Here is a 19,782-nt window from a genome sequence, read left to right as displayed (position 1 = left end):
CCTTTTCGGATGTCTTTGGTATTTAGACTCTACGCAAATTTTACAATTACTAACGAATTTTTTTATTTCCTTACGAAGTCCAGGAAAAAAGTATGTATCCAGAATTTGGTCATAGTTCTCCTTCGCTGAACGATGCGCTCTATTGTGTTCCATTGCAATAGTTTCCAGCTGATCATTTTCATTTATTAAATCCATCACAATCTTTTCGGTATGCTTAAAACGAACCGAGGGAAACAGATTGATAATATCATTCTGTATTTTTCCAAGAATTTCCAAAGAACAGTGGAGTCCATTAACTACCTTCGCGTCAACTATCTCCTTTAACTTTGAATATAGACTTTCGGTGTTCGAAAAATCAATTTCGTGACGTAGGTACCCATTAAACAATCTGATTGTTGTTACTTTTAGATCCTTGCCCACCGAAAGAATAATCTGACTTTTAAAGCAATTTATAGGCGTTGACACTGTCCTTATGACCTGAGATAGGGATACCTCACTGTTATAGCAATTTCCGCTAGATTCACCATTTCCAGTAAGATTCTGAATATACTGGCGAGATAGCGCGTCTGCGACAACATTTTGAGACCCAGGCTTATAATGAAAAGTCGGTGTGAATTCTTCGATAAAGCTTTTCCAACGCTTTAGCTTGGTGTTAGGATTTCGATCAGATATCGCGAATGTTAGTGGTTGATGATCGGTATAAATGTGAAGATTGTTTACTCCATAGAGATAATTTCTAAGAGACTGCAATGCCCATACTATGGCAAGCATTTCTCTCTCATTGGTCGCATAGTTTTGCTCAGTCGCACTAAGCGTTCGTGATACGAAAGTAATCGGATGTTTGTCCTGAGATAACACAGCACCAATTGCTACCGATGAGGCATCAGTTGTGAGCTCGAATGGTCTGCTGAAATCCGGAAAACGTAAAGTAACGTCCTCTGATACTAAAATCTGCTTTAACTTGTTGAAGGCATCTTGAGCATCCTTCAACAATGTAATTTTCTTTTTCTCTGACTTTTTTGCACTAACATTACTATTTTCTCCTCGCAATAATTGAGTCAAAGGTTTTGCAATTTTTGCATAATCACGTATAAACCGTCGATAGTAACCCGATAATCCTAAGAAGGATCTAAGGCCCTTAATAGTAGTTGGCTCTTTGAAATTAAGAATAGCACTTACTTTGCTATCTGCAGTTTTTAAACCATTTTCAGATACAACGAAACCCAAGAACTCGAGTTGCGTTTTGAAAAATTTACATTTTCCCAATGAAATGCGCATATTCGCATCTCGAAGCTTTTTTATTACTATTTCAATATCTTTTAAATGACTCTGAATATCGGAAGAAAAAATTATAACGTGATCAATGTAGACGTGGCAACGGACTCCTATGTCGTCCCTTAATACATCATCGATCGCTCTCTGAAAGATACTCGGAGCATTTTTCAGACCAAATGGCATTCGACAATATTCGTATTTGCCATTATTAACGGAAAACGCCGTTTTCTTACGATCTTTTTCTGACAACAAGATTTGATGAAAACCTGACTTTAAATCTAAAGTAGAATAATACTTGGATTTTCCTAAATTCGACAATATAACTGAAGTATCTGGAATAGGATATTTATCCGAAACAGTTTTCGCATTTAGTTTTCGAAAGTCAATTACCAGACGTAGTTTAGGATTTCCCATTTCATCTACACCCTTTTTATTAACTACCCAAATTGGGTTATTATAAGGAGAAGAACTCTTTCTGATTATACCATCACGTAGCATAGTTTCAACCTCAGAATTTACAAATTTAGTTGCCGTCATCTGGTATGGGTAACTCCTTGAATATATTGCTTCGTCAGTGGTAGTTTTAATCGTAGCCACAATGTTAGTATTATAAGGCAATGCTTCATTTGGATCAGCAAATGCTTTTTGATTTTCCGTAACGATTTTCTTAAACCCGTCTACACCTTCCTCAGGAATAGAATTGTAATCTAAATCCTGTAGATTTATTTGTGTGCTATTAGAAGGAAAAACCTCTTGAATTCCACCTATATAATAAAGTTTACTACCAGTGACATCAATCATTGCATTGATTTCCTTTAGAAATCTGTAACCTATAATTCCATCCATATCATTTATTTCAGACAATACATAAAAATCAGAAGTACGTCCCATAATGCTTATCTGACATTTCGCGGTGATACGTGTTTCCCCATGAATGGAATGTACATCAAATTCATCGGTTTTTAATTTAGATACACCAACTAGAAATGGAAGATTTTTCACATAGTTTCTTTCGGCACCTGTGTCCAAAAGAAGTTTAATTTTCTCACCGTTTAACAAAGTGTGTTGAACGTATGGAAGACATGCTTTTGATTGTAAAATGTCTACAACAGAACTATCCTTTAATTTCTCTACCCGGAATGTGTTCAATTGATGTCTTTTTGAAAAATTATTGTTTGATGATTTCGAACGAAAATTATTATTTTTTCCCGAATTTTGTCTAAATCGAGACGTTGATGGATCTACATCCATTGGTTCAGGTGGAGATTGAGCTTCATCTCGGGTAGTTTTGTTAACCACTTTATAATGTGGACTTTTACCCAAATTACTCGTATGTTCCCTATCAGAGTTCGAATTAGCAAAAGCAGCGGCGAAATTATAGCGTTGTCTGTTAGACTCTAGTTCCTGTGCGAGAGCCAAGGCAGATGGTAAATCCTTTGGTTGACTCGCAAAGAGAGTATCACCGATAGGTCTTTTAATACCAGAAATAAAAATACGCAATGCGTCGTCTCTATACTTTTCATTCAAGGATTTCAAAACTACGCTTTCATCGCCATATTGCATAATAGCTTTATTGGTTATTAAAGTCAATTGTTTTTCTACCATATCATAAAATTGTGGAATAGAAAAACGACCTTGTCTAAGAGTAGACAATTCCTGCTCGAGTAAATACAGTGGTCTCTTATCGGAATACGTATGGTCCAATCTAGCCAATATAGCGTCAAAATTCAGTGGTGTACTGAACGACGATAAAACCATATCAGCAGAACCAGTTATTTTGTTGCGGATAATAGCAACAGCTTGATAATATATGTCAGAACCAACATATGGTTGATACGGCTTTATTGCAGCTTTGGCTGACTGTCGCCATGATGGATACTTATCCATAACACCGCTAAACTCGTGCATTGATTTTGGTAAGTCAAGCCTCATATTACCACCAACAACCCTACTTGTGATGGCAATTTCCTCATACCTCTGTACAGAAGGACCTGGTGTCTTCAGTTGCTGCAAAGAAGACTGAAATTCTTCCCTTAATTGCGAAACAACCACATTAATATCACTCTGTTTTTCAACAGGTGGTGCTGACGCTCGCAGTTCCTGTATGGTAGAATGAAATTCCTGCCTTAACTGAGAAACAACACTGTGAATGTCACTCCCTTGAGTTGACGGACCTGGCTGAGATTTCAATTCCGCAATTGCGTCTTGAAATTCCTTCCTAAGCTGAACAGCTAATGAAAGGTTAACCCTTTCAATCATATTCGAAATAGCTTCGGCAGATAAAGACATTTCTATTACTTTTTTTCTAAGAGATTTAAAAAATTTAAACTGTCGATTCGGTTAACCCTGTAATCGGCCCTTTTTAAGCTTAAATTTCTCAATTTAATATATTAGGATGTTTTTAAATTAATTGTACATACATAATACTCGTACAGATATTCATATCTGTTTGCAAGTTAGACACACGCCACCAGTTGATTCGATACGCTTTGATTAGATATCTCGTTCACCCAGTCACAGTCACTTGTTGCAATATGTAGGTACGTCTGAAAACTCCGCTGCCAGCCGCTTCACTCGATTATTGTTTCGTTTTAAATTCGCACGATCGTGAACATTTATATAACTAAATTTTCACACACTTTTTTACGAAATTAATACCGACTCCTTATACAAGGATTAAAGATTGTGGTTCAAACCACGTTGGGCGCCAATTAAAATAAAATTCACTTTGAGTCCGTTTGGGAAGGATCGTATGACCATTCTATATTAAATTCCAAATTTAGACTAAAGACTACTTACACTATTTCTTACAAAGTAACCTATCTTGTAAACATTATCTTATCTTTATCATGTGTCGCGCACATGTCCATATTGCATTTTACAATGCGCAGGTCAAAGTGTCTTCATTAATGAAGACACATTTCTTACGAAATAGGGTACAAGCAATATAAATAACATTATGCTTGTACCATTTTTATTATCAGGCCCGTTCACACATGTTACAAAACAAGATGCGTTCTTCGAACAAGGTCCTGTTATTATCTTAAGATAAGAATATGTCTACAACTATGGTACAGGCAATATAAAATACATTATGCCTGCACCCAATAATATTTATTCTATATGTATACCCTAAATATTTATATTGTGCTATTACTAATGTTGGTGCCTTCTGAGGATATAGTCAATTTGCGTTTCTTGGCTCCCGCTATAAAATTTAGGAAGATGATATAATCGTTCTCCCGTCTTTTCAGTGCGGGTGCTTGCTTATTTCTCGACATGACTAAGGCCTGTCCAGCCACGTCAACTGAGGTGAATGTCCTCGCGTTTCTCTCAGGCTTTGGATATCTCAACACCATCATTTTTGTTTCGAGTGAGGAGAGGAGTGCATTAAATTACCACTATGAGCTGCACATCCAATATCGCTTCAATGTTTTCTATGTGCTTTTATATGTACAATAATGACAGAGAGGGTGACATTCCCGTGAGCATTGTCTTTACATTTCCAAGAAATATTCGAAAAATCATAATGGAATTAGGTATATTCGCTCGTCCTTGTTTAGCTTACAGCGTTCTGAGATTATTTGACCAGAGATTACTATTTTCCTGTATTTTTGTTTGTTAGATCTGATGTTTTGACATCCTGTAGGTTAGACTTTAGGAAAATACCTTGCAATCAGTGAATTTTCTCCGAACATGTTGGAGTTACTCAAGCATTGAGTTATTGTGTTTTGTACATTCGTTTGTTCTATTTCCTCTCATGTATTAAAAAGACAATACTCCCTAGCAATCTGTCTCCTTGATCACCATTTTTATTACAAAATCAAGAACCACTTAACCCTGAGGGAATATAGAAATGAAAAAAATAAATTCCTTTCAATGTAAACAACAGAAATATGCTCATTCGGATACAAAACGAGACCAAGATAAAAATCGTCCAATGGTTGGAATAGAATTATAGGTTGTAAGTTATAAATAATAGCTCCCATGCCAAGCACATAGTGGTAGATCCGCTTTTTATAGATATAAATCATATTATGATATGGGACTGCGGAATCACCTTGAAGGTGCATTGAATTAGGTTTATTTTTTGTAGGGGAAGATACATTTGGCAGCGCTTTAATACAACCACTTATATGATATTTAGCAGTATTTTCCGCTGTGACCCCGTTACTTGGTTTAACGGGTCAATTTCAGTTGTTTGGAAAATTTCTAGATGATTCTCAGTTCCTAGCTCTTCTTGTAACGCCGTGGCTACACCTTCTTAGCCCTGATATTGATATTTAAAGTTTCCAAAGTTTTTTGTTTGGGATATGAGGGATCCTAAGTTTGGACCGGACCAAACGGAGAGCAACTTACCCTCACGTTTTATGGTCCATGGACCCCTTGTTTGGGGCAAAGCACCCAAGTAAACACAAGAAAGACTAACAGTTTCTCCAGGACAGAGGCGACTCACCAGAGGCTGCCTGATCTCTACCCTGAGGGTAGCGTGACCGAAAATGATTCACACTCTTGTCGTCTTTGGCGATTATATAAAAAAGAGTATTTTGCACCTGTAGCCACTTTCCACTTGCCTCTGTTCTGGACGAAACTGTTAGTTGTCTTTAGTTAGTTGTCTGACTTCCATAAAAAAAGTTCATAATATAACACAGGCGCTGTGGGCGCTTATTTAGATGGTATCATGAGGGCAACTGAGTAGTAGGTGTCGTTTGTAAGCTTCATAATTGCCTGTATATTGTTAATTTTATTTGATTCCTTTCATAGCTCACTTCCTAGATACGAGTGTGTGTTATAATTTTCCAATTAATATTCAACAATATAGTATTATGTCTTTGCCTTGTCCTTCATCCTGTAGTATTTTTATTACGTCTGCACATAATGATGCCGCATTATTGAAATCCGACGACTTGTGGATGTTTCAAAAATATCTTATTATTCGATATTAGTTAAATTTCACTTCCTTTGTTTGCAACCGGTTCTGGACTCGCAGTTAATTACGCGGATATATTGATATACTACGCTTTCTCCACTATGTTGATGATAGGATGCATCTAGCCATCTTGGAGCTTAACTGTTGAGTGAAAACAAGATTGTGCCATCAGATGGTTTGAGTCTGATCCACGTGTTGGTAGCAAGCTCTGAAACATTTTGGGAACCGCGGTAGTAGTGGTATTGGATGGTAAGATTTAACTTCGTGCAGTGGCATGTCTTCTTTTGGAATGACAATTTTGGCAATTTTCTACTGTGGAGGGAAGTATTTTTGACAGGTACACACATCGATTATATTTTTTTTGGATGAAATATGTCCATCTGTAACTTGTAATTTCCACAGAGAAGGAAAGGAAAGCTATAGACGGGAACCACGGTACTTCATTTTCTACACCTTACTACTTGGTAACTTATACGTATTTCCTAAAATACTACTACGTTTTGCAGTAAAGGGGGCTCTCTATTTTACAGCGGAGTAACCCTTTTATTTGACGGCTTTATTGTGTATCCAGGTTTTAACAATATGTTGTTTTTTAAGAGGTGGAAATGTTGAAAAGTTTAGCCCCATAGTTTACGTGCTTTAAGAGTGTAGGATGTTTACCTACTAAAACCACCTCTTGACCAGGTACGACTGAGATTTGCCATGCAGCAGATTTCTTTGTAAATTTGCGTTTGCTGTTTATAGGGAGAAGACCCCAGCACATTGGTTTTCTTCGGTGAGGATCTGAGTTTATCCGAAGGATTTAACAATAGGTGTAGCCGTTTCCGAGAAAAGTATGTTAGCCGGATGGACAGACTGATAGACAGGCCGATTTAAATAGGATTTTGCTGCATTACTAAACTTTAAAAAACAAAGAAATTGGTTTAGAATAACTTATATGTAAACGAGTATTCGATCTTCCGATGGGGATCCCACGAATTGACTAACCTGCTCAGTATTCTGCCCATTAATGTAAATAGGAAGAATGCTATGACCGGTCATACTGAGGACCTTGGTTGGTTAGTGTTTACCTTCAGTTCAACTTTTCTTGCTTCCTCTTCTGAATGCAGAGTAATTTGGCCACTGGAAAAAATATTACGTTCCCATTATTTAGTAGCTAGTAAGAGCAAGATCAACGGGTAGTACTGGTCCAAGGCGAAAAACTACTGCACTATCGGGCTGATGTTATTTACATACCATGTTGGTCTCGAGTTTAAATAAAGGGGGAGGATTTGAGGCAATGTACTTTTTACTAACCTCAGTAAAACGAAAATAAAATGGTGAGATCAGGAAGAGAGATGAACAAAGTATAGATGGAGCTATTCCGTAATATTAAATCTCACTTGATCTCTCTTGGTAACAGGTGTCGTGACAGCCTGACCACGAAAATGCATCCAACGTTGCTAAAAAACAAAATGATCGTGTTGAGAGATCTTAAGGCTGGGGTAAATACTAGGGCGTGTATCACGTTGGACGTGGCAGGACGGGTCCCGGTACTGTCGAGAAATGGGCAAGAGTTCTTGACACATAGACAATGTCACAACGTAAGCAAATTAGTCCGAGTAAAGTAAATACGTGTCTGCGCGGTAAATATTGCCACCTTCACTTGATATTTGCGCTTTTCCAGAAACTTGATGATAAGGTGCCAAAAGCTGTGACATTCTGGTAACCCATACACTAGGCATGGTGTTGGCATTGCTATCTTTGAGAGTTTCCGTTATACCGTTAAAGAGGTCGAGCAATTTTCTAACCTGTTGATAATGCTTACTATTATATCGGCTGATGACACAATCCACTTCTTCGCCGCATTCGCACTACAGACATGTCGACCTGAATCCGAAAAAGATGCATTCTGGCAACTTCTCGATGCAACGATCTGTAACGTGCCTGCTGATGACTACATCGATATTACGGGTGGAATTAATGGTCATGTGGGTCAAAACGCAGACGGCAACAAGTGCCACGGGGGGAAAGGTTTGGTGCGCGGAATGAGGGAGGCGAGCATATAGTCTTGTATTATGAACATCTGGTTCAGCAAATGACTGTCTCCTACATTTTATACGGGGAATAGTGCAGCGTAAACCGCCACCGCACCTCAACAGGCCGATTTCTGTCTTGCGAATTAAGCCACCGATAAAATAGCGTCAAGACGCACGACGCGTATTAAATGATGCCGATGTCGTGAGAAAAAGGAAGATATGATCTCATTTACGCGATTACCGATCATTAGAAAAGTTGTGGAAACAAGTAAAAAACAACATCACAAAGCGACCTATGCAATCTTCGGGGTCTCTCTCACCATTCCTCTTTGTTTTTGTTGTTGCTTTCTTAGAAAAAAGGGCCTTCGCCATATATTGCAGTGACCAACCAGTAAACCATACGTTTGGAGTAGATTTCCAATTCAGGCAAAAAATGAAACTTGCTGTTATCGGCTTTGAAAACATAAGCGAACGGCTATGCATTCTACTCCTCGGAGGCAAATTTCGAAATATAAACCTCATTAACGTTCGCACCCCTACAGAGAAGACTGCATAGTCGGGGATACTCTCGAAGCCTGCCCCAGGCATGATATTTAAATGATATTTGTAGAGTTTAAAAGTCGACTAATGACGGAGTTCGCATTCAGGCGATTAGAAGGCTTCTATAGCTTAGAAAAAGACACTAATGAAAACGAATTGTGGATTACTCAAATAGCGGTGTCTTGCGAACTGGTTGTTGGAAGTACGTAGTTTTCGCAAAAAGCGATTCACCAACAAACGTGTGCTTGTCCAAACGGGTCTACACACTCATACGCACTCAAATTTAACACACGGTAATCGAACATCATTACCTCTCAACCTTGATGAATGTCTGAAGATATGGGGGACCAATATAGACTATCATCTAATTCCCGACCATATGGGCGTATTGGAGCGATGGGTTGAGTATTCTCTCAACAACTAGAATTTCGGCGAGTTGGAAGTTCCGTCAACTCAAAACGTAGGAGAAATGCTGCCATCGTCAAGCATGGAAACAACAGTCCGTGCAATTATTCGGCTTAGGAATCATATGTCGCCAGCGGTTCATAGGCTGACAGCCAAGCTGCTTAAATATGGAAACGAACAATTACACCAAGCACTCCATCAATTTATGTTCAAGCTTTGGGACCTGATGACTAGGAACGATGCATTATCTGCCCCATAAGAAAAAAGGGGAACATCACGCAGTCCAGCAATTAGCGAGATATTCCGGACTAAGTTGATAAGACTGACTAGGCTAAATAAGAGGTACCGGAAGAGAGAGATCAAAGAGAATGGGATGACCTATTGGGCTTGGTCTTGGAAAAAGTGACTCGTGATGTCGATATAAATGTGAGAGGCACCATTACCTTGAAATCCACTCAACTGTTAGCCTATACTGACGATATAAACTGGAAACTGGAAAATAATTGTATGTACAAACTGTCTTCATCTAGATCAAGTAGGCGGTGATCGCCGCAAATGTATTAGCAATACAAGAACCGTCTGGTTGTGGATAAAATCAAGCTCAATAGATTGTGGTTGGCGGGTTACTTATTTCTCATGGGTAAAGATGATCCATTCTTGAAAGTCTGTGAGGATAATATCTATGGCTGAAAAGGAAGACGTGCCAGACCCTGCCTGAGATGGAGCTGTAGCGCACGGCAGGACGCCGAAAAGCATTTAGGTATATCGAATTCCCTACTAAGGCAGACCTAGACCGAATGCCGGTTTTTGCCTCGTCGATTTTGTCAGGTTTACTAAATAAAAATAAAACTAGGTAGCTTGCTCCTACTACAATATATTTTAATAGTTAGTAAATACGTATTTCGAAAGCTACTTACTTTCTTCCTCAGTACTTAAGCTACTAACTATTTTCAGTTTTACTAGTCATTCTACTATTACTAATTGCTTGAACGGACATAACGTCGAAAGCGTTAAATAGTCTGTATTATTAAGAAAGTTTGACTATGCCGACGTTAACACTGAAATTGGTGTTGCTCGGCGTTTTCGCTGTTTCTTTGGAAAAGTAGTGATCTCAACATGAAGTTCAAGTTAAGGCTGTTTTGCGGCAATTTTCTCTCGGCAATATGGCATGACAATACTTGAAAACAGACCGCCTCTGATATTCTAACGCTCCAAGCTTTCATCCAGTTATGCCTGTGTCGTGTAATCAGGGTACTTTGGGCTGGAATCCTTGGAACGGAACTATCTATCCCAGTTCCATCACCCTAAAGCTATACGACGCATCACAATAGAGAAGGAGTGTAATTTTTTTGGAAAGTCGTGGTGGGAGCCGCGGTATATTGCCATGAAACGACAGTGTTGATGCATGGGTGTGGTTGACATGGCACACCCACATAGTGCAATCAGGTATGCTGATGATGACAATTTGTGTTCGCTTGTCAGAGATACTTACTTATCCAACAACGCTCACAGTTTTACCGTGGAAACTGTTTAGTGTTCTGCCATTGATCTTAGCATGGCACTTTTCGTTTAGTTCTCATAAAGCGCCCATTTTTCATCCAACCTACCTCCCCTTTGGAAGCAAACATTTTTTCTGATGATTTTTTTTTTCCTTTTTGTGATTTTGATACTTTATTTGGGCTGAATTATTGCTGAATACTGTTAGTTTTGGTGCTACTGTCGATATGTTAGGGACCTTTATTAATATTTCCGCCCACTTAGTTTTCTTCGATCAAGAGGCTTTTCTCCTTCCCAAAAGCTTCTTTATTCCAATCTAGTTCTCTTACCATATCTTGTTTCTTACGTTGTATTTTCTAGACTAAGTTTACTATTTTCTGCTTGGGTGTTTTGATTTCCCTGTGCTTTAATGTAGAACAATCTAATGTCTATTATCAACTTCTGGACGTTTTGGTGGATATTCTGCTTATCCTTTATGCACTCACACTTAATTTATCTGGTCATCAAGCGAGGGAAACGCTTTATCCTTTCACTTTCACTAAATCTGCGTCAGAGTTGGCGATTATACGTTTTTTGTTGCCAAATTCTCTGATAAGTATTTACTAACGAAAGGCGCTGCTCCCAGAGGTAATGACCTCAAAAACATGAAACTCTCCTTAAATTCATCTGAATTGAACTCACTTTTAAGGCCTTTATACACACATCTAAACTCATGGTTAATCTCCACTGAGATCTAAAGGGTCTTTTCGCAAATTAATGGCTACGCTAAGTATAGGCAAGATTGTTTCAGTGGAGGTTCTAGGAATAACATCGCTCGCCTTCTTCTAAAACCTGAATTCGTTGCCAAAAGTCAAAACTTTAAGGCGTAATCTGTTGCAGTAGCGTAAAAGATTGGTTATATGTGGGCTGGCCAGTGAGTTAGAGGAAGTCCTTCCCTTTTCTCTTGTTTTATAATTGAGGGAGTCCTGAATTAGTATTCACTTGATAATGACCTAGACCAATCGAGAAGAAACTCCCCACATTGGTCCACAGACAGAATACAGTTAGCCATTAAGCAGATTTGGACTGAATCCTGAGACAAAATCACTTTTGGGTTAGCGGGCTTTGGCTTGAATTTTGCGGTTTTCACCCCCACGTCGTGCTGAGGATGTCTATAAGGGAGCGGACAAAACCACGATGTTATTATCTACATATTTTACGGGAAACATCTTGGCTCTGAATTTTGTTACGCGTAGATACTACCAATTTGATGCTGGTCTTCTAAGACGGCAGAGCCCGGTAACGCATATGCACAGGTCAGGGGTGCATTTGGCATCGATTTCCTATTGTACATATTGTAAGAAGTAGGAGTTCTAGCACACTTTATGCATTATTGCTCTCTGATGGACCCTTTCCAGGGAATTTTACTAAACTTATCCATCCATATCCCACTTTGTTTCTTGACGTGACAAATTCATATTTTACCGCAAAAATCAGTCTCGCCGTAGATGAAATTGAGAATACCTTTTACCAGGAACAATGGCAGACATTTATTATGAATAACATAAATTTGATATTCGCTCTCATCATGTTATCCATTCGAAATCAATCAAATGCTTGTCGGTGTATCATATTTAGGAGCACACAGGCACACAAGACACTATGAGGCAAGTGTAGCTCGCCGTGAAAGATAATGCTTTTTGGGCCAACACAATAAACCATTTGATCTCACGGATGAACGATGACGGAAAAATGCTAGAAAATATATTCCTCAGGGACGTTTCCTTTTCCTCGTTTATAATGTTTATTTTCTTTTACGGTGAGTGAACGTCGCCATGCAGTAGAGCGCTGTTCAGAGAGCTCAAAGTATTCTCGATAATATGTACACAACAATGGCATCTTTGTTTCGGAATATGTTTTTCTTTTTTGACTCTTCCGTTCCTTGTAAATCGACACAGAAAATAAATAGGCGGCCAGGAGTATCATATATTTTGTCCTGTGAACGGAAAGCCTTCCGAACGAATTTATTGATCCGACGTAATGGACTCAAAAGGATATCTATCTCGGAACAATGAAGGTCGAGCAATCCGGGCCGGATTCTAGGCCATCCCTATCAGTTGCGAGTAGGAGACGAGTCACAAATTTGATCTTATTCGATCAAACGATGGACATTTTTGAATATTTTCTCTGCAGAAATATTCAATTTAGGCATCTTCCGTGCTGCAGCCAATATCCTATCGATATTTCGCCCCAAATTGTAGGATCAAAATGGGGAGGGTGCTTATTAAATTTAGTTTTCTAGGCCGGCAGGGAACCCATCGTGATGCCTCTCCCCTGGCGAAAGTATGAAAGTGAAATGGCGAAGCGAAATTGAATGAAATCGATACTCGATACTACACAGCCTAGACAAACACGCTTGCATGAAAAAGAAAAACACTTATGCAAATTGATATGAGAATATTAGAGTCGGTGGGATGTAATTTCGGGGCTTCCGTAAAGGTCGAAAGGGTTAGGTCCCAGAAGGGGCTATAAAAAAATCCATTCAATGATTAGTTTTGCGAAATTCTACATTATTTTGAAAAATGGTGTAAGGCTGCCATTTGCATTCCGGAATGGGAACGAGCGAGTTGCGATTACTGAAATGGAAAGTTCTGTTAGTACTTGTGGTAATCGAGCAAATGATGAGGAAGCACTAGAGACTAGCTTCGAGGAGGACTGTGTCGCGGAAATGATGTATACTGGCGTAGATCAAAGGTAATCCTAATCCTTGGGGAAGTCAAGTCTGTTTGAATTTACACCGGTTTTAATTATATTCTGGGCATGTTTAGGAAAACGGTTTTTGTGCAGTACATTTCTTTTTTGAAATAGTGACGTTGGTTTTTTCCTGAGCGGCGCCCATATTGCCGATAATTATAATCTACTGGAATTCTCAAATGTTGAGTTTTAATAAGGGATTTACTCATAAGACTCCTTGAATTATTATTCTGGATACAGCAATGGGAAGTGTAATCGTATGTATAATTCGGGTTAAGCTTATAATAATAATCGTTGGCGCATCCATATTGGATCAGGGCCTTGAAGTGTCATTCAAGTTCATTCAAGATCGTAACGGTGCACTACAGTATATTTTAGGAGACAATGTGGTCAGCATTGCGCTCACTCGAGATTATTACCCTGATTTGACTCAGGTACTCATTCACAGCTGAGGCGACTGGTATCCGACCTAAAATCATGATACAAATCCCACTGCCACCAGTGAGATTTGAACCGCGACATTTCGTACGACCTCGTGCTCTAACCACTCAGCTATCCGGACACTAGCTCAGCTTATACCTAGTACACATTTTAGAAGGAAATGTTATTTGCGGAGAAGGGCAGAAAAGCGAAATAGAAAAAAAGTATGTAAACGAACGAAAAAGGAGGTGTGTACCTGTGGTTATTTAGACGCAACTGGTTTAGTTCCGATATGTGGAAACAAATCCATACACCCCGGACACCGTGATCCTGGGAAGGGTCGCAGTCGATGACAATGGAAAGCACTGCAAAAGAAAGCAAAGTTTGTTGGGAATGAGGACATGGGCGTTGCTGCATCATCAAGTGTAGCGATATCCAGATACGAGATTGGACGCAAGAAAGCGGAACTTTCGGCGGAAGGTGAGGACAAGCTGGTAACCCTTGGTGAGATCCACACTGAACGCTGGAGACTTTTCAGTTAGCGGCGGCTTTCATATTAGTCTAGAATTATGTCTACAAACATACGAGTTAGTCAAATTACCGTGATGCATGCCAAAGCCTTTTCCTATCTACTGGCAGCAAGGCTGGCAAAATTGCAGAGCTTTTTTTATATATTTCTAGTTCAAGAGCCATGGGTTCGTTTTAACATAATTTGTGGTATTGGATTAGTCAAGGGGACTAGGATATTCTTCGATGAGAGACTCTCGAGACTGAGCAGTTGCGCTCTGATGTCAAAATTGTTAGAGACAACCATGCTGAGACAATTATGCTCCCAGGACTTTGCTGGAGTCAGATTAATGGTAAGAGGAGAAAAGTCATAGTTGCCTCTGCTTACTTACCCTATGATTCTTCGTGTTCTCCGCTGACGCAAGGTCTAAGGGATCTGGTATTGTATGCAGAATCAAGTAGCCTTGGATTCTTAATCGGTTGGAATACGGATGTTGAGCATATTTGTTGGGGCAGTAGCAAATACAATCGTAGAGGATAGAAGCTGTTTAATTTTATCACTTCAGTTGGTCTGATGGTCGCAAAAGTAGGGTCCGCCTTTACGTCCGTGAGGCGTGTTAGGGTGATCAGAGACCGGCGAGTGGTAGAGGAAGTCATACTCTCGGATAACCGTTACTTTGAATTTAGTGTGACTATTGCAGGCGAACAGTCTGTAACACAAAGACGAAATCCAAGGACAACGGATTGGACAAAGTTCAATGAACCTTTTGGTGACGCTCCCTAGTCAATTACGGACTTTTTTGGTAATACAAGATCAATCGGAATTTTGAATCGCACACTCTTATAGTGATTTGAAGAGGCTTGTTCTATTTTCCGAGGGCAACGCAGTAAAACGGTTCCAACGTGGAACCGAGAACTGCAAAAACTCAGAAAATCAACCAGATGACTTCTAAATCGCGCTTGCAAAAGCAATAAGAACAAAGACTGGTTAAACTTACAGAACTCTCAGCGTGAATATAAGAGGCTCGTAAAACGTTCGAAGCGAGACTCCCTTAGAGCATACTGTGGGGACTGAAAGGTGGAAAGAAGATTGTACAGAGTCCTTAACAAGGATAAGTCGGCCATTTGATTGACTGTTGGTGTCTCAGGCATGGACTTTCAGTAAATCCAAATAAAACCACAATGATATTATTTACAACAAGGAGGAAGTTGAATGATCTTTGCCTTCCAGAGATGAGGGGTACAACCCTTCAATTCTACGAAAAGGTAAAATAGTGGACCTTTGTCACGACTTTAGGCTTTAGGTAATAATGTATATGTTGTTATTATGTATATGTTGCTATTATTAGGCCGATGTTCGTTTATGCATCCGTAGTGTGGTGGGTTAAGATGAAATAATATTGAATTGGTGGACTTCGCGCAAAACCGGGATGTCTGGAGTTCCTTATTAAGGCAGGTCTAGACCGGATGCCGGTTGTTATGCTGTTGATGATGATGAAAAGAGGTTTCGCTGTAAACTAACCATGATGCAAAGAACTATCTTTCTGGGTATCACCGGTGCCATGAGCACTACATCCGGCGTAGCTCTGAATGCATTACTAAATTTGTAGCTTTTGGATTTGTTTATTCGGAGCATTGCATGGAGAGCAGCTCATAGACTAATTCCATTAGATCTATGGGGAAACAATGGGCACGGCGGGCACAGAGCATTGGAAAAGTTATTGGGAGAACTGAATCCAGTTTTCGCAATGCCTTTTGATTCTTGGATCCCCATACATCTGTTTGGTAGAACAAATGAACGAATCGTAAAACGAAGAGAACGAACGAAGGCCAACTGAATCTGTGTCAGGATACGTTTTCTACACCGATTGCCCAAAAACAGAACAGAGTTCTGGAGCAGGAGTCCACCTCTTGAATAAAAACGAGAAGAGGGTTATTCCCTTGGGGCGATGTGCAACGGTCTTTGAGGCTGAAGTTTACGCGATCCTAAGGGCGGAAACCTGAGAATATCTGCTTTCGGGTTATATTGACATTCAAAGCCTTGAATTTGCACAGAAACGATCGACGGTGAACAGTGAGTTACATCCTTCTGACAACGGCCTGCGGAGGCTCCATGCCCAGGAGGTTATCGAGACGTGGTAAGCCTTCTATGTATTGGCGGACAGTGGAAATCGCAGAGCTCCGGAAGGAGTGTCACAGTCTCTGCCGCTTAACACAAGATCTAAGCGACCGGTAGGCGGCATGTACTATAATGGCGGAGTACAAATCAGTCAAAAGGAGATTCCGCAGCGTAATAAACAAGAGCAAAGCTCACTGCTGGCAGGATCTGGTCGAAGAGGTGAATGGGGACCCGTGGGGCACGAACAAGGAGGTTTATCGTAAATGTCTCGCGCAAGTACAGAGAGCTTTGCGGGTGGCGTCTGCGTACCGCATTGTCTCTGAACCGGCCGTGATGGTGACCACGGGAGTGATCCCCGTTGTCCTTCTTGCTAAGGAGCGTGAGGCTATATACAAGCGCAAGGCAAATGAGCCAGGGGAGGTTGTTGTTCGTGAGGAATGGCAACGCACTGTAGACGAGTGGCAGCTCTCTTGGCAAACTGAGACTCATCTGCAACTTAGGTGCGTGGCTGAATCGGAAGGATGATGAAACTGACTATTTCCTTACCAAACTTTTAAGTAGGCATGGAAGCTTTCAGTCTTACTTGCACAAGATTGGAAAGGCGCGATCTTCGGATTGTGTGTTTTGCAATGGAGTTGTGGAAGACGCCCACCGCACTTTCTTTTCTTGTCGAAGGTGGGATAGGATTCGTTAGCAGCTCTATTTAAACACAGGGGATCTCTCTCCAGACAACATTGTGGAAGAGATGCTGAGGAGTGCTGGCAGGTGGAGCTGTGTTGCCCATTACGTTCGGGTCCTTCTCGTTGCTAAGAAGATAGAGCTCGACCGGTGGAGGAACCGGACGGCAGGGGGTTCCTTTAACGGATAGTTCCCTTCCGCCTCTCCCCTCCCGTTGGTGAAAGGAATTCCCTGATTTAAAGGCTCCGCAGGGCGGGAGATTTCGGGGACTAGCCCGAAGTAATATGACAAACGGATCCAGGCTAGCTCTCTGAGGATGGGGAGGTGTTCAGTTGGTAGTTCGACGATGTACCGAACCGGGAGTCTAACACTGTGTGAGTAAATGCATTCACCTGCCCGCCCCAAAAAAAAAATCTCCTTTCTGACTATAGACTTTTTGTGCCACTTTTGCGATAAAGGGCTTCAGCTTTTCGGGCAATTGGTTTCTAACAGCACGACAATCAATCATAAATAGGAGAAATTACTTGGAGTAGGCAGCTCAAAATATTGACAAAATTGACAATAATGAAAGTGACAACTTCTTTTAAAAATTAAAATTGCACATCTAACCCTATATAAAATATGCTATATAATCATATATAATATATAAGATAAAGATTAAAAATACATTTGCTTTTTAACGGAAACATCAAACTTTGAGTACCTTTTTTCCCGCGCTGAACTATGTTATTTAATGTGTCATTCTGCCTTCATAGTAGAATTATTATATTTAACTTACCATTCATTATCGTGAATAGGCGCACATCTACGTCACTCTATAGAGTGAGTAGTTTAATTAGAGAACTCTTTATGCGTAAGGGTTCCATCTGCTAATTGTGGTCGTAATTACTAACTGCAGTAACATTTTTCGAGCCACAATCGTGGCTGGATATCCTTTACCGTAGAAGAAGGAAATGAAATCTTGCCTGATTCGTTCCTCAATGGTTTTTAAGCCGCAGAGGCAAGGCAGAAATTCCCTAGCGCAATGAGTCTACTTTGACAAAATGTTGTTTTCAACCAAACCTCAAGAATATGTTGAAAAGTTTAATCCCTTCTTCCCTGATTTAATAAAATGCCCTCGTGCGTGGTAAGCAAATGTGCACCCAACTCGCAACCAAGTCGAATTCACACCTCTGACCATCTGCCTGAATAATGGCGCCTCCATTACGAGCGAATAGCAATTTGCTGGATATATTCACAGCTTTAACTGCTTGCTCTCGGGGCCAACAGCAAGCAGCAGTTAATTAAGGGGTAATTTGCTCCCAGGATATATTGTAGTCTTTTCCTATATTGATGACTATCCCTCGTGTCCTGTTCGCATAGTGTTCTGCTGATCTGCTCGTTTGTTGGCAAGTATTCCGAAATGATTACTCCAAATTACTCCATATTATTCTGTACATAATCACGGCATATGCACTTCGGTCCTACATTTCAGCTTTTCATGTTTTTCCCCAATCCAAAAGGAATATCGTCGTTGGTGCCACGTGGATAGGGCGGGAAGGTGGACGTGGAAAAGAAGTTTGAAGGGATCTCAATTCGATGCCTTGAGGGATGACTTTAATCTCTGAGCTCCTTAAAGTTCCCAGCGACGCCACCCCATTATCAGCAAATTCAAGCCAAACAACTTCCCACCAGACTTTCCTAAAATAAATGCTGTTTGAAGGAAGCCAAGTAGGCAGACAATGCCGTACGATGCCGAAGCAGCCATTAGCAACCCAAACAAGCGCGATGCCAACCCTCGGCACAGCCAGCAAATCAACGTTATTTATGTCATTATTACAGTGAATTATTATTTGCAGACTAGAAAAATATGCTTGCAGGCAAGTGAGCTGAGGAGCTCTTGTCAGGAGTCCTCTCCGCTGAGTAATGTCTGATTCCCCATTACCAGGATGTCGACGACAACGTCAGCGACTGCCTGGCTGGTGGCAACGTCCCAGTCGCCGGAATGGGACCAAAAGAAAAATTCAACCCAGCAAATTAAGTCATTTTGCAAATATCGTCCCATTTATGGAATTAAGTTTACACTACATAAATTTTTCTGGTGAATAATAAAATTAGCTGGAACTAATCGTCCTCGAATTATTTCTGTGTTCAAAGCGTGGCGGTGAGACGATGCCATGGTGATTTGTTTATCAAAATATTTTTCTTACATTTTAATCTGGCTCCCAGGGAATCCAGCATCTCTTCTGCCGTATTTATTTTCATTCCGCTAACGACGAGACCGTTGGAGGCTCTAATATCTTTTTTCTTTCATTTATTCTTATCTATCGCAGTGTGGCGTTGGAAAAGGGCAAGAAATTGCCGCGGATTTTGAGGATTGATTAAATTTTTTTTCTTTAACAGCTCTTCAATGGTTGCCAACCTAAGTCTCGCGGACGTGGATGAGATTAATACTCCAAAGGCATTAGGATATTCCAAAAGGTTTTAGAATAGCCAACACATATGGTGGATACTGAGAGGATTGGAATCACTCGTTTACTATCGCTTTACAACTTACAAAACACTAGGGAAGCCCTGAAGCTGGATTTACAATAGACACAAACTAATGTATTTTAATACTGAAAGTATTAAAATTAAAATTAAAATATTATGATTTTTGTAACATCGTCATCAAGAGTCAG

General features: G+C 40.2%; 1 protein-coding gene across 1 annotated transcript; it reads right to left on the bottom strand.

Moving 5' to 3' along the window:
• Positions 1-1,580: 1,580 nt before the first annotated feature.
• Positions 1,581-3,564, bottom strand: LOC119648494. The gene is made up of 3 exons (XM_038050260.1): positions 2,507-3,564; positions 1,666-2,431; positions 1,581-1,607 (listed from the first exon to the last, which is right to left on the bottom strand). The coding sequence occupies exons 1-3, from the start codon at positions 3,562-3,564 to the stop codon at positions 1,581-1,583; spliced, it is 1,851 nt and encodes a 616-aa protein (XP_037906188.1).
• Between the last annotated feature and the right edge of the window lie 16,218 nt (positions 3,565-19,782).

This window comes from Hermetia illucens, chromosome 2 (genome assembly GCF_905115235.1).
Source record: "Hermetia illucens chromosome 2, iHerIll2.2.curated.20191125, whole genome shotgun sequence".
Classification (NCBI taxonomy): domain Eukaryota; kingdom Metazoa; phylum Arthropoda; class Insecta; order Diptera; family Stratiomyidae; genus Hermetia; species Hermetia illucens.
The sequence above is the reverse complement of the archived record's forward strand: the minus strand, read 5'-3'. Positions and strand labels throughout refer to the sequence as shown.

Coding starts and splice junctions, on each gene's coding strand:
- LOC119648494 (XM_038050260.1), bottom strand. CDS start 3,564: ATGTCTTTATCTGCCGAAGCTATTTCGAATATGATTGAAAGGGTTAAC. Junction 2,432..2,506: donor ATGGATGTAGATCCATCAAC/GTCTCGATTTAG, acceptor TTTTTCAAAAAG/ACATCAATTGAACACATTCC. Junction 1,608..1,665: donor GAAATCCTAAACTACGTCTG/GTAATTGACTTT, acceptor ATCCTATTCCAG/ATACTTCAGTTATATTGTCG.